This window comes from Electrophorus electricus, chromosome 1 (assembly GCF_041902795.1).
Source record: "Electrophorus electricus isolate QZ-2024a chromosome 1, ASM4190279v1, whole genome shotgun sequence".
Classification (NCBI taxonomy): domain Eukaryota; kingdom Metazoa; phylum Chordata; class Actinopteri; order Gymnotiformes; family Gymnotidae; genus Electrophorus; species Electrophorus electricus.
Genome location: NC_137497.1, coordinates 26,740,928 through 26,754,822, shown reverse-complemented (window position 1 = coordinate 26,754,822; position 13,895 = coordinate 26,740,928). Strand labels below are relative to the sequence as shown.

Genomic DNA, 13,895 nt, shown 5'->3' with positions numbered 1-13,895 from the left:
TCTAATATGTAACTTCTGTGAGATTTTGTTTACAACATATCCTAAGGAAATGTTGTTTTTTTTCTATATGAGTGAGTCCATCCCGCCACAGTATCTCAGAATGGAGGATGCAGAGTATTGCCCGTGACTCAGAAGATAACTCAGACGAAGAGTTCTTTGATGCCCATGGTAAATATTGCCTTTCCCTCATTAATAGACATGCATGTAAGTGTAGTGCTGCAAAAAGTAAACATTTTAAGACTATTAGGGAAAGAGCACCTTTTATTCTTTCTTAATTTTGTTCCAAAATTAATCATATCTAAGGTTCTCCCACTGTGGGTTGTGGGTTTTTTGTCCTGTTAAATGACAGTTAACTGTAATTGTGGGAGGGTGTGGGCTAACAGGCACTCCGCTAAAGCACACAAGGTCAGCTACTGCATCTTTTCAAGATGCTGCCTGTTCAGTGCCAGGGATTAGCTCACTGCCAGAGATTAGCTCAGTGTGCTTTTAGGAGAGTTCTGACTGACCAGGTGCTGTTGACTGACACACACACTGCATTGTACAAACATGGCATTTTGTGCCTCTAGAAAGTGTACTTTTTAAATTAAAATATATTAATTGCTGTTTGGATGTGAGTTTTCCCTGTGCTTATTATCCTTTTAAATGTCCTGAGGTCTTAACACCAAATGGAAAAAGTAGGGAGATATTTTTCCTTTGCTTTTAGCAACCCTGAAAACAAACACAGATGCAAGTCCAATTTGTGAAGCATCACAATAATCATTTTTAAAAATGTTAGCAAACAGGACCTGGATTATTTGTTTAAGGAAATAGAAATTACTATACTTAAGGCTTGTTTTTCTAAATCCTGTCATTAATAATGATTATAAACCTTTTGAAAGGAAATGAAATCCAGTTCTCTGTTTTGGTTTATGTCCTTGTACCATTCATATAAAAATAAATTAATGACATTCTATACATTTTTATTAATTAGTCACAAAAGGACTTTTGAAATGCTGATTTAATTTTTGCAACTGTTAGGATGGTGATAGTATTATATAAAATTTAAATCTGAAAAGCTTACATGCAGCTCCATTAAGATTTGCCCTTTAGATGTTGTTGCTGATAGTGGTCTCTCTAACGTGCTGACAGAGTTTTTACCTTTTGTCTTGGAGCTCAACCTTCTTATGGGACCTGATCCTAGATTTGTGCTTACAAACAGCTTTTGTTTTGTGTGCTGTTGCTGTGCTTCTTTTCTCCTGCTGTATGTCTTCCTGGTACAGACCCAGAAACCCAGCATGCTTTTGGTCTGCAAATGCAGTAAGAGGAAATGCCCAGGAAAACTTTTTGGTAGTTTGCTGACCACTTGCCTGAGTCATTCTTGATAGCTTACAAAGTTTACAAGTTTACAAAGAGTATCTTTGAGTACTCTTCCTCATCCTTGAATACTCTTCCTCCTTAAGCTAAGTTTTAATGTCTGGCTCATCTGGCTATGGCTTCAATGGTTAATGACTTGAAAATGTCTAAAATATTGAAAATACATGACGGTGACCTCCACCATCATGTGAACAATCAAACATGAGCAATCTGATCACATTATCGGTTCTTATGTATACTCTATGTGACAGTGGCAGGGAGGGATTGAGGTATGAGTACAGTTGTGGAGAGTCTTTATTCTTCATGAGTTAAGCAAAAAAAAGAGCACAGCATTGAACTATCACAGCATTGTCTATCAGCAAATTTAAACTTATAGCAAAAAGATAAATATGCTGGCAGTAAGGCCTATAGCATGGCACCAGGATAGAGCAGATTACTCTGCAGTGGTGTCTTCTGAGGCACAGACGGTGAATCACATACAACACTGGAGGAGGGTATCTGTGGGCTCTAAACAGTGGAGTAGGGTGCCTGTGGGCTCTAAACACTGGTGGATGGTACCTGTGGGCTCTAAATAGGGAGAGGACAAATATGACACAGGAGCTCATGGTTAATAATCCTGTGACTGGGAGCGGGGCAGGTGTGCTGTGTATGTGTGTGTGTGTGTGTGTGTGTGTGTGTGTGTGTGTGTGTGTGTGTGTGTGTGTGTGAGTGTGAGACAGAGGAGAGGCTTGCCTCTCCTGCCAGGTGCCCTGTGCACTATGACACTCTATGATTGCTTATTTCTTTGTTATTCCATGGTAAGATTTATCTTGATTGCAAATTTGATTGCACTCACTCATGGTTAGTGAGCAGGAAATTCTCCACAAGGTGATGTTACTGGCAGTCTAGTAACTTTTATATGCATGGGGACAATAGACTGTGGGACCAGGATGTGAAAGTGGTGCTTCACATCAAAGACACTGTGTCCTTGTTAATAGATTTCATTATGGCACATGTATAATAAAGAATAATAATAATTCCATACCTTATTAACAATGTTGTTTCCCATCATTTGTAAGTGCACAATACAATCTATCATTTTAACACTGAAAAGCTCCACTGCACTCTACTGCAGTGTCTTAGTTTAAAAAAATCCAAGGGAAGATTGTTTAAACCTTCAGAAACACAGATGAATATCCTTTTTGGAAATGGGAAACTCACAGTATGATGAATCTCACTTTACTTATTCATTAAGTATTAATATTAAGTTTGATATGTTTTGGGGATTTGTAATTGCCACATTATAAATTTACACATAAAAATATGTCAATGGATGGAATGCATGGTTTGTGACTTTTTAATATATCTAATAATAATAATAATAATAATATATATATTTTAATAATTTATATATTTTAGGCAAGACAAATATTTCTAGTTGGCATAGGTTAATATTTGTTGGTATTGCATGTCATCAAATTAATATAAAAATGAATGTCAAGGGTATTTACATTTTTAAGGTTATTTCATTATTTCCTTTTAACGAGATACAATAATATTGTTTTGACACCAACTTTTCTTTTTCACAGGCTTTAATGCTAAAATAAGACAAGCCCTGATAGATCCTCTTCATGAAAATAGTGTACAGTATACTCATTGTTCAGTCAAACATCTTTAGATATTATTAAATATATATATATATATATATGACATTTATTATGGGCAAATGCAGAGTCAGTGTCATTGTAACAGTCCAGGGTCAAATTACCAACACGGAGAGTCAGAGAATACATGATAACAAATTAACAAAAGCACACAGGCTAGACTTACAATGAACAGCAACAGGACTTAACTTACACAGGGCTTAAATACATGAACTAATGAGTTAAACAAGACACAGATGAAAATAAAGAGGGGTGGAGAAAATGAAACTAAGGAATGGAACGACAACAAGGAAGTAAAGAAAAACAAAGACACAAGACAGGGAAACCATGGAAACATTGACACTAAGAGGGTGGCACTGGCATATTTATTATCATTTACATTGTCATAGACAGACACTGAATTCACTCTTAATGTGTTCCATTCACTATCTCAAGGTAATATAGGCTGCTGGAATCAAAGAAAAGAACCATATGGAATCTAAAGGATTCACATCTCAAATAAAAGTTTGTGCTTTTTGCCTGACAGAGGACTTTTCAGACAATGAGGAACCCTTCCCTAAGGAGATTGCCAAGTGGAATTCCAATGATCTCATGGATAAAATCGAAGCGGGTGATCCAGAAGAAACTACAGGTACTGGTTGTGTGGTGTTTGTTTAGGACTGAGCATTTTCTATGTAAACCATATTGTTGGTGTGTGCTTCGTAAATGGAGTTACTGGCATACAGATATGCATATAGACATGTGTGTTATTACTAATTACTTTACTTTTAATATAACATGGTCCACAGAACATAGCTCATCTAAACCCGTTATATGTGGTGTTTATGGTTACAAGAATTTTCATGGTGCACTATAAAGTGTTTTTAACAAATTGTAAGAGAAAAATGTATTTAAAACAAAAACAATGAAATACATTAAGACTAATGGAATTGGTATCATTAAATTGTATCCTTATCACTGTAGGAGAAGTATACCAGGAGATGGGAGCAGAGTACATGAGGACTGCCAGTGAGGAGAGGGTAGATGAGGTATGTACCCTAAGCAATTACTGTAATTATCTTTGAACAATTTGCTATAAGGATGTGTTACAAAATCAGAATATCGCAGTGCCGTAGAGATTTCATATACAGAAGTTCAAAAACAAGAATCACCTCCGTCTCTTTCTTGTACTATAAAAGCTTTTAGTATGTGGGCTATTGGTTGGTTCCCAATACTAAAAGGAAACACCAAGGGTGTTCTGACATGATATAAATATGTTCCAATGTTAGGTATCTTTGTTTATATGACCACGTCCTAGTGGTCAAGCACAGGTCAGGTTTATCTGGGCTACCTGTGATTTGTAGTTACAGATCAAGTAAGACATTATTTTTGTTTTACATGGTATTTGTAAGAGGGGGTGTCTTGGAAACCTTTTCAGCTTTTATGGTTTAACTTTAAATACAGAAGTCTTTTAGTGGTAATACTGAATACTGTTTGACCATCTTTAGATACCTGCATATACGTTGAGGCAAAATATCTGTATGTGAAACTTAATGACATTTAAGTACAGTGTTTAATGCACTGTTTTCAATGGCACTTAAATTGGGGAGAAGAATGAGGATAAGTTACAAAAGAAAAATGATAAATAATTAAAATCGAAATATAAAATATATTAGTAAAAAAATAAGCAAATATGACATGACAATATGACAAATATGTACATTTACCAACAGTAAAGTGTTCATTTGTGTAAAATAATGTATTTGAAGGTGATTGAAATTGGGAATAAATAAGACTTATTCTCAAGATACGTTTGGATCAGATCTGGTTCTAAAGGCTTTCCAAAAGGGTTCCATTGACACAGACAGTTAAAACTTGTTTGAAAACAGAAATCAAATTTGTTGGAAGGCAGAAATCAGACATTTATTCCTGTAGTTTTTTTGTCCTTTTGCACATGCTATAGATGCGTCGCACAGCTAACATCCCCATCATCACCATAACCAGGCACCATTCAGTAAGTAAACAAAATGATTGGTTTTGGTAGTGAAAATTGTTGGTGAATTTGTCAACATGCATCACATTATTTGATGTGAGTGTTAAAGTGTTAAAATGGAGTGTGATGTATCCTGACAAATGTTCCTTTAATTTGCACTACCAAAATAGAGCCGTATGTGTATGTCCAGAGTAGTTCCCCAAACACATCACTCTGATTGTCTGTAGTAGCGTCCTTTCCTTGTCTCCCTCTCGGTACTGGTCAAAGTGTAGGTGAGCAGCCACTGTAGTGTTCCTGTAGCACACCTGGTAGACTGGTAATAGGACTTAATAATAAATAATAACGTTACACTTGGTTAATGTGTCTGTCATCATTATCAAGGAAAGTGAGCATATTTGGAGCTTGAATTAGAGCAGAGAACCCAGACATCACCAGACTTGAAAAGATGTATGGTGACCTCTGTCTCAGAGTGATCTTAAGTGGGGCAGCAGGAGTTTATGTCACATTAACATGTTCATTATGGTTGAAGAATTCATATTTGATAATCTAAGCAGAACCACATTCTTTTTGAAGCTGCTGTTTTGTGTAGAATGTGTAGATTGGGAATCTGTACTTTATTACAGTAATTTAACAGATATTTTAAAATGTGTGTTCATACAATAAACATAATAAACATGACTTCAAAGAGAGTTACCCACTGTTTCTAAATGTTAAAACCTCTTTGATGGGTCATGTAGAGATTTTGACGGTTTTATTTTAGTAGAAAGTGTAGATGTTGTCTCTGTGATTATGCCAGTGATCTAAGCCTAACATTACAAAAAGGAGACAAGGATTGACAACAATGCCCGAGAATCTAATTTTTATTGAGGTAAATTATTTTTCTACAGTCCAGGCCAACACCCTATTCCTCTGGCCCACTGTCCTATCCAAAGGTCTGTGTGATTCCCCACAGTCTTTACTTATATTCTGCAACCAAATGCATCTGTTATTATTAATTGTATTAATACAATTGTGCCTAGTATATATTAAGTTTGGTTATGATAATTGCTAGTTAAAAGTTTCTGGGCTAATTTCCACCATGGGATATTGTGTTCTGTACCTAGACAATGTTTTTGTTTTTGTTTTGTTTTTTTACCTTGACTAAATTATTTAGCTGACTACTTCAAATGGAAGTTAAATTTTTTCTAATATTTTTTCACTAAGTAAATGTATTAGTTTAGAGGTCCTGATCATGTCTGTAAAATTACATTTACACCATTTGAAAATGTACATATTTTTAAAATGTACATATATTTATATATACATACATCTTTATTTAATATATATATATATATATATATATATATATATATATATATATATATATATATATATATATATATTAATGTATTTAAATATACATATGTAAGGACATTGGTTTCCAGAGGAATTTATAGAAAATTAGGTGTTCTTACATACATGTGTTTCTTACCTCTTTGTGGGCGTTTTGTAAAGGACCTTTAAACTGCATGCCATTTCTTCAAGCAGGGATGGAACTTAAGAAGACTACCTTACCAGATCAGTAAAACAAAGATCCAAAAATATCTATAGCACCATAGGGCCATAGGTAGGAACATATTGAACTTTGCGTACCATATTTACAAAAGAAAACTTAAACATTTTCTAAATTTAAAGCTCAGGAATAGATATTCAGACCTTAAAGAACATTTTTTGAAATAATGTAAACTAAAGGATGTATTATCATCTTGGTATTTGGCTTATATTTCAGCAAAGATAATTGTTGCCTTATTTAGTGTTTGATAAGAGATGTTCTGTAAATGAAACAGAAGTATTCATGCTGCTTTCAATGTTTTGTAAATGAAGCAGGAGAATACGTGCTGCTTCATATGTTCTGTAACTGAAGCAGGAGAATTCATGTTGCTTCAGATGTTCTGTAAATGAAGCAGGAGTATTCCTGCTGTTTCAGATGTTCTGTAAAGGAGAAGTACTCATGCTGCTTCAGATGTTCTGTAAATGAAAGAGGAGTATTCATGTTGCTTCAGATGTTCTGTAAATGAAGCACGAGTATTCATGTTGCTTGAGCTGTTCTGTAAATAAAGGAGTATTCATGCTGCTTCAGATGTTCTGTAAATGAAGCAAAAGTATTCATGCTGCTTCAGATCTTCTGTAAATAAAGCAGGAGTATTCCTGCTGTTTCAGATGTTCTGTAAAGGAGAAGTACTCATGCTGCTTCAGATGTTCTGTAAATGAAAGAGGAGTATTCATGTTGCTTCAGATGTTCTGTAAATGAAGCAAGAGTATTCATGTTGCTTGAGCTGTTCTGTAAATAAAGGAGTATTCATGCTGCTTTAGATGTTCTATAAATGAAGCAGGAGTATTCATGTTGCTTCAGATGTTCTGTAAATGAAGCAAAAGTATTCATGCTGCTTCATATGTTCTGTAAATGAAGCAAGAGTATTCATGTTGCTTCAGATGTTCTGTAAATGAAGGAGTATTCATGCTGCTTCAGATATTCTGTAAATGAAGCAGGAGTATTCATGTTGCTTCAGATGTTTTGTAAATGAAGCAGAATTATTCATGTTGCTTCAGATGTTTTGTAAATGAAACAGGAGTATTCATGCTTCTTTGGATGTTCTGTAAATGAAGCAAGAGTCTTCATTTTGCTTCAGATGTTCTGTAAATGAAGCAAAAGTATTCATGCTGCTTCAGATGTTCTATAAATGAAGCAGGAGTATTCATGCTGCTTCAGATATTCTGTAAATTAAGCAGGAGTATTCATGCTGTTTCAAATGTTCTGTAAATGAAGCAGGAGTGTTCATGTTGTTTCAGATGTTCTGTAAATGAAGCAAGAGAATTAATTTTGCTTCAGATGTTCTGTAAATGAAACAGGAGTATTCATGCTTCTTTTGATGTTCTGTAAATGAAGCAAGAGTCTTCATTTTGCTTCAGATGTTCTGTAAATGAAGCAAGAGTCTTCATTTTGCTTCAGATGTTCTGTAAAAGAAGAAGTACTCATGCTGCTTCAGATGTTCTGTAAATTAAGCAGGAGTATTCATGCTGCTTCAGATCTTCTGTAAATGAAGCAGGAATATTCTTGCTGTTTCAGATGTTTTGTAAATGAAGCAGGAGTATTCATGCTGTTTCAGATGTTCTGTAAATGAAGCAGGAGTATTCATGCTGTTTCAGATGTTCTGTAAATGAAGCAGGAGTATTCATGCTACTTCAGATGTTCTGTAAATGAAGCAGGAGTGTTCATGCTGCTTCAGCCTGAGTTTGAAGCATCAAGCATTCTCAGCCGTAGTGACTATTCTTGTCACATTGGTAAAAATGACTGGAATTCCAACACACTGAACATCATGTCTAAAGTCTAAAGTTAGCCTCTGACTTTCAGCATCTGACATTGTTTGTTTAGTGAAAGATCGCAATGTTGTAAAATAGATTATTATTATGGTTATTATGATCAAGCCAGAGTAATTTCTACAAGCCGTTAAATACATACAGATTAGTTGTCACCTGATTAAACAATTATGGTCTTTTACTTGCCAACTTTAAAAAAAAGAAAAAAGAATTGCAAGCTTAATTTCCACCCCTGAGTTCAGAATGTTAAAAATTTTATTTCTTCCCCAAAATAGCCTTGTAAACATAAGGAATGTGTGAAGACACTGCCCATCTCTGTATGACAATGTCAGACTAGTGAGAGAATGTGTTTGTACTTATAATTATATTTATTTATATAGTTCCATGGCAAATAAGAGACAGAAATTGATATTCCTTTGTCCTGACACCTCTCATTCATTCATGTTCTCCACTGTTATCCATTTGTCCACCCATCCTTTCATACCCCCAACCTGCCAATACAATGACCCATCATCCCCTGTGCTTCCCTGCAGGATGGCATGTGTGCCCAGTCTTTGCAGCACTCCAAGGTCCATGTGCTCATCCTGGTCCTTCATGGTGGGAACATTCTGGACACAGGCTGTGGGGAGCAAAACTCCAAGCAAGGCGACGTCAACACCATCACCAGCGCATTTGACACGGTCATGCGTGTACACTACCCCTCCGCTTTGGGCAACATTGCCATCCGTCTGGTGCCATGTCCTGCCATCTGCGCTGAAGCCTTTTCCTTAGTGTCCAAGTAAGGAATGGGATGTTTTTGGTGAACATACCTAAAGAGAAGTTCTTTTTATTAATGGAAGAACACACTATTGTGTGGACCTGGAAAAAAAATGAAATAATCTTTATCCGTATCCCAAGTACAAACTTCAGTAGATTTTGAAATTGTCTGTAGTGCTTATAATGATAAATTAGCCCTCCAAATCATTTGCCCAGTACAAGTGTCAAATATTGGCACAATTTCTGCTATTAGTACAACCCTTAAAAAGAACAAGATTATGTAGCTAAAAGAACACTGGCAGTTTGCAGTGATATGGTGGCTTCCAGATTAACTTCAACTGATGATGTTCTCGTGCCTCTGTTCCAGTCTGAGCCCATACAGCTATGATGAGGGCTGTTTGTTCAGCAGCCAGGACCACATTCCTCTGGCTGCTCTGCCTCTCCTCGCCACCTCATCCCCTCAGTATCAGGATGCTGTGACCACCGTCATCAGCCGAGCCAACCAGGTCTATTCAGACTTCCTCCGGTCCCTGGACGGGACTAGCTTCTCAGGACAGGCAAGTAGCTCCTAAGCAGGTTTTCTGTTCAGTAACTCTGGGTGATTGTGTGCTCTGGGGGAATTTTTTTCTTGTGCGTTTTCGAGTTATGTTTTTCCTTGTTGCTCTAGGTGTGTCTGATAGGAGACTGTGTTGGGGGTATCCTGGGATTTGATGCACTCTGCAGCAGCAGCCAGACAGTGTGTGAAAGCCAAAACAGCAGTCGACGTGGCAGTTTGGTGAGTGTTCAGGTAGGCTCATGTGATGGCAGACCATTATCCCTACAGCCACAACATAAGCTGTTACAGTCTGTATTTTGCAATAGATATTACTAGAAAAGAGTAAAGAAAACAGTGAGTAGCATTTACAGTTCAAGTAAGGCACATGACCCCAGTGAAACCTCCAGCATTATTTACTGGACACTACTCTGTGTCTCTTTGTTTCCCTCATGCCCCATTATCCGTGCGCTAACCCCTTTCCCCCAGGACCCAGACCTCCTTTCCCCAGGAATTATCATCAACTGCAGTCACGACACTTCCTCTCCAGAGGCACCATCCATGCTGGAGGGGAGCCGTCAGCTCAGCCGCAGCAATATCGACATCCCCCGCTCTGGTAGTTCTGATGACACTAGAAGACAGCCCCTCCGAAAAAGGAGCGATTCGTCTACCTATGAGTTAGACACAATCAAGCAGCACCAAGCCTTTCTGTCCAGGTGTGTGTGCTGTGTGTGTGTGCTATGTGTTTGTGCTCTGTGTGTATTGTGTGTGTGTGTTCTGTGTATTTGGCAGTGAGAAATTGCACTGTATTTTTGTATTATGGATTTTCCTCATCATGTCATAAAGTCTAGCATCTTAACTAATGGCCTAATTAGCTAAAATGATTTCATTACTGTTATATTGATTTTGTACTGTTATATCAATATATTGATGTTATATTGATATATAACATCAATCAATGTATATATCAATCAATATATTGATTTTATACTGATATAGTGATATTCGTTATTTTTTCTGTCTCCAGTTTACACTCCAGTGTGCTCAGAAATGATCCAGCCTCACGTAGGTCTAGTAACAGTACGATGTTGGAGGCTGGCACCCTTGGCAAGTTTGACTTTGAAGTGTCAGACTTCTTCCTCTTCGGTTCTCCTCTGGGCTTAGTCCTGGCACTTAGAAAAACTGTCATTCCCATGATGGATGGTAAGAGATTAGTTTCAAAGGTATTACAGTAATCACAATAATTCTTTGATATTTTAAGAAATTGCATTTGTTTTACAAAATTGTTAATTCTATTCAAGCTCTAAACATCCTGATAGGGAACATGTGTTAGATGTGTTTTAGATGTGTTAGTATTTTAACATTATTTGGGGGATGAAAGATAATCAATATTATTCAGTTGCATATTACACATAATGTGGGTTGTAGGTGTATTTTGTAAGTCTTAAATGGCAGTTTCTATGCATAAATTACTAGGCCTTCTTCATAGTCATGGGCTTCTGACCACAGGACAACTGCAGATTGGATATTGCTTGGATAGCAGACTATTCCCAACAAAGCAGTGACACTGATTGGCTATTGACTCTAACTTATTTATTCGAAACTAATGTGTTTTCAATTCATAAATGTTTTAAATAAAGTATGTGGTGGGTGCATACCTATCAGAAAAGACTGTTATGAAGAGAGCACACTAAAGATTTGCTGACAGCTACTGTTTCAGAAAATCATAAATAAAATATAAAACTGTAAATAATACTAGTTGATCCCACAAAACATAGTTCAACATATTGTTGTATTGATAACATCTATGGAAAAAAATCTAATGTTTTTACGTCTTGATAAGACAAACACACCACCAGCCATTTTGCTGACTCTCTCCATAATGTGTGTAGAGAGTGGAAAATGTTTTTACTGCTTGATAAGATGAACATAACACCACCTGCCCTCCGGCATTTTGCTGACTGCGTCTACATGGAAATTTTCAGTAGTACTAGGAATAGGAAACTGGAATAGGTATGCAATTAATGTTTTCCTCTGTTGCCCTCTAGTGGCTCAGCTGCGTCCTGCCTGTCAGCAAGTGTACAACTTGTTCCACCCAGCTGATCCATCCGCCTCACGCCTGGAACCTCTTTTGGAGAAGAAGTTTCACCTGCTCCCTCCATTCAGTGTTCCCCGCTACCAGCGATTCCCTCTAGGGGATGGCAACTCTGCCTTACTAGGTAAACTCATGTTAGCTTACAGTCACAATTCATATTTCATATTACAATTCATATTTTCATCTAACAAGACTTGGATTTGTTTTGTTCAATTTGTTCAATTCATATTTTCATCTAACAAGACTTGGATTTGTTTGCTCATTTTTTGGCTGTGCACATGAAAAGAGGACCTAAAGGATGTTGCTTTACAGTGAATTAAATGTCCTACATTTAGACCACTTGATTCTGAAGGAAAAGATCCATAATGAACCTAACAGTCAATAGGAAAATCTAGTATAGAATTGCCAATTTAAAATATACTCTGTATGTTTGTATAACCATATTTCTTGTTTTGCTGTGAATATTAGGGCTCAATGTCAGTGTTTTTTATTTTATTCAGAGGAAGCCTTCAGTGATGTATCATCACCGATCAGGCATTGCTATGATTAAATATTCCAGTCCTGTTGTAGACTTGATTATTGTTGACTTTGTTTCATTGGCAGTTATGTAGTCCATTTTATGTAGCATGCCCTGCTGACTGACATCAGAAATATGGGGTTGGTGTAGAGTTTGGGGCAGGGTTGTTGGGGTTGAGTTTTGGGGTGGAGGGCATTGGAGTGGGAGAGGTGGGGTTGTTGGGGTTGAGGTTGGGGTGGAGGGCATTGGGGTGGGAGAGGTGGGGTTGTTGGGGTTGAGGTTGGGGTGGAGGGCATTGGGGTGGGAGAGGTGGAGTTGTTGGGGTTGAGTGTGTGGGTGGAAGTTGCTAAAAAGGTGACTCGATCAGCCTGTGTTTTTGCTTCTGTCCTTACTGTCTTATTGATTTATTTTTGTCTATTTCCTGACTTCCTTTCTTCCTGCCCTTCCTTTGGTCTTCCCAACCCATTGCCATTGTCTTTCCTCCACCTCTGATTCTTGACCCTTGACCATGCTCAGTGGAGACAGTTCACAGTTACCCCCAGATACTGATGGAGAGCTCACATCACTGTCAGGAAGTTGTTAGTCAGTCTTATATCTCTATGCCTGTGCTCCACTGGTCCAAGTGCTTATCCAAGGTCCTGTTCTCATCTCTTGACTGTGTGCAGCCTCTGCTATCTGACTCACCACTTCCTGCTCAGTCTTTGTGGCATTAGTCTCATTCCTGTTTTTGAATTAATTCATTGTGCTTGTTCTTTAGCATTACTCCTACAAAAAATTGAGTGAAATTAGATGCTGTAACTGTAACCAATGTTTGTGGAAATGTTGCAGCTGGCAGACATATACCCATAAGTTGGGAGCAGGGTGTCCAGTGTGGGAAGCAGGGTGTCCATGTGTTTCTGTGTCTTTTGTTAAATTAAATTCAAGCAGGGTGCTGGTGAAAGGTTTAGTTCACATTTATGAATTTATTGGAGGTATGGCTAACATGGACTGACAAGTCATTAGTTGTACACCTTTAGGCACTCTGCTGCCTTTAATAGGAAGACAGTACATTTTGCTATGTGGAGTAGCCTACACTGCAGTTATATTTATGACATCACTGTAAGTTTGAAATTGTTTCTTTACCTATTAAAGAAACAATTGTTGTATTGCAGTTGTATTGCTGTTTCCCTTTTGCTATGTTTTTCAAAAAAGACATATATGGAATCTAAAATAGTAAAAATAGTTCATTTTAATATAACATTAAAACTTGGATTTGGGTTATGTTACCAAAATGAAATATTTAATATTTAGTTGTTAAAAGTAACTGTCTATTCCTGTGCACTCATCATGAACTTTCCAAAATACCATTTGCTGAAAAATGAGACTCTGCGTTTGTCTGTCTTATGTCTGGTTCTGTAAGGCACTGTGTCTCTCATTATTACATCTCCAGCATTCTGTCACAAACCATCATTATATCAACCTACTTCTGCACCAGTGAACCTGGTATGAACTTAGAGCCTGATTTTGTGACTAGTCCAATATTTAGCTGTCAAGAGTAAGAACACATATCTTTGAGCAATTGCTTCTTTCCTATATTCTTGAATATGCAAATAGAAAGTGTGGTTTTAGGTCAGCAGACTTTCTCTGAGGATTGTTGTAAATTGTACAATATTTAATCCCATGTATGGGTA

At 37.1% G+C, this 13,895-nt stretch overlaps 1 protein-coding gene across 6 annotated transcripts in view; it reads left to right on the top strand.

Annotated features, from left to right (window-relative positions):
- LOC113581620 (membrane-associated phosphatidylinositol transfer protein 2-like) overlaps positions 1–13,895 on the top strand; it is a 60,417-nt gene that overhangs the window by 34,747 nt on the left and 11,775 nt on the right. For 3 of the 6 annotated variants that reach the window (XM_027016906.3, XM_035525977.2, XM_081713909.1), the window contains exons 7-16: positions 73–168; positions 3,523–3,627; positions 3,960–4,024; positions 4,939–4,989; positions 8,859–9,103; positions 9,449–9,638; positions 9,749–9,868; positions 10,103–10,329; positions 10,641–10,816; positions 11,662–11,832. In XM_027016906.3, coding sequence (XP_026872707.2) covers positions 73–168; positions 3,523–3,627; positions 3,960–4,024; positions 4,939–4,989; positions 8,859–9,103; positions 9,449–9,638; positions 9,749–9,868; positions 10,103–10,329; positions 10,641–10,816; positions 11,662–11,832 — 1,446 coding nt within the window. Of the gene's footprint in view, positions 1–72; positions 169–3,522; positions 3,628–3,959; positions 4,025–4,938; positions 4,990–8,858; positions 9,104–9,448; positions 9,639–9,748; positions 9,869–10,102; positions 10,330–10,640; positions 10,817–11,661; positions 11,833–12,741; positions 12,883–13,895 lie in introns of all 6 variants that reach the window. The other 3 variants (XM_035525981.2, XM_035525978.2, XM_035525979.2) reach the window with 3 other exon arrangements.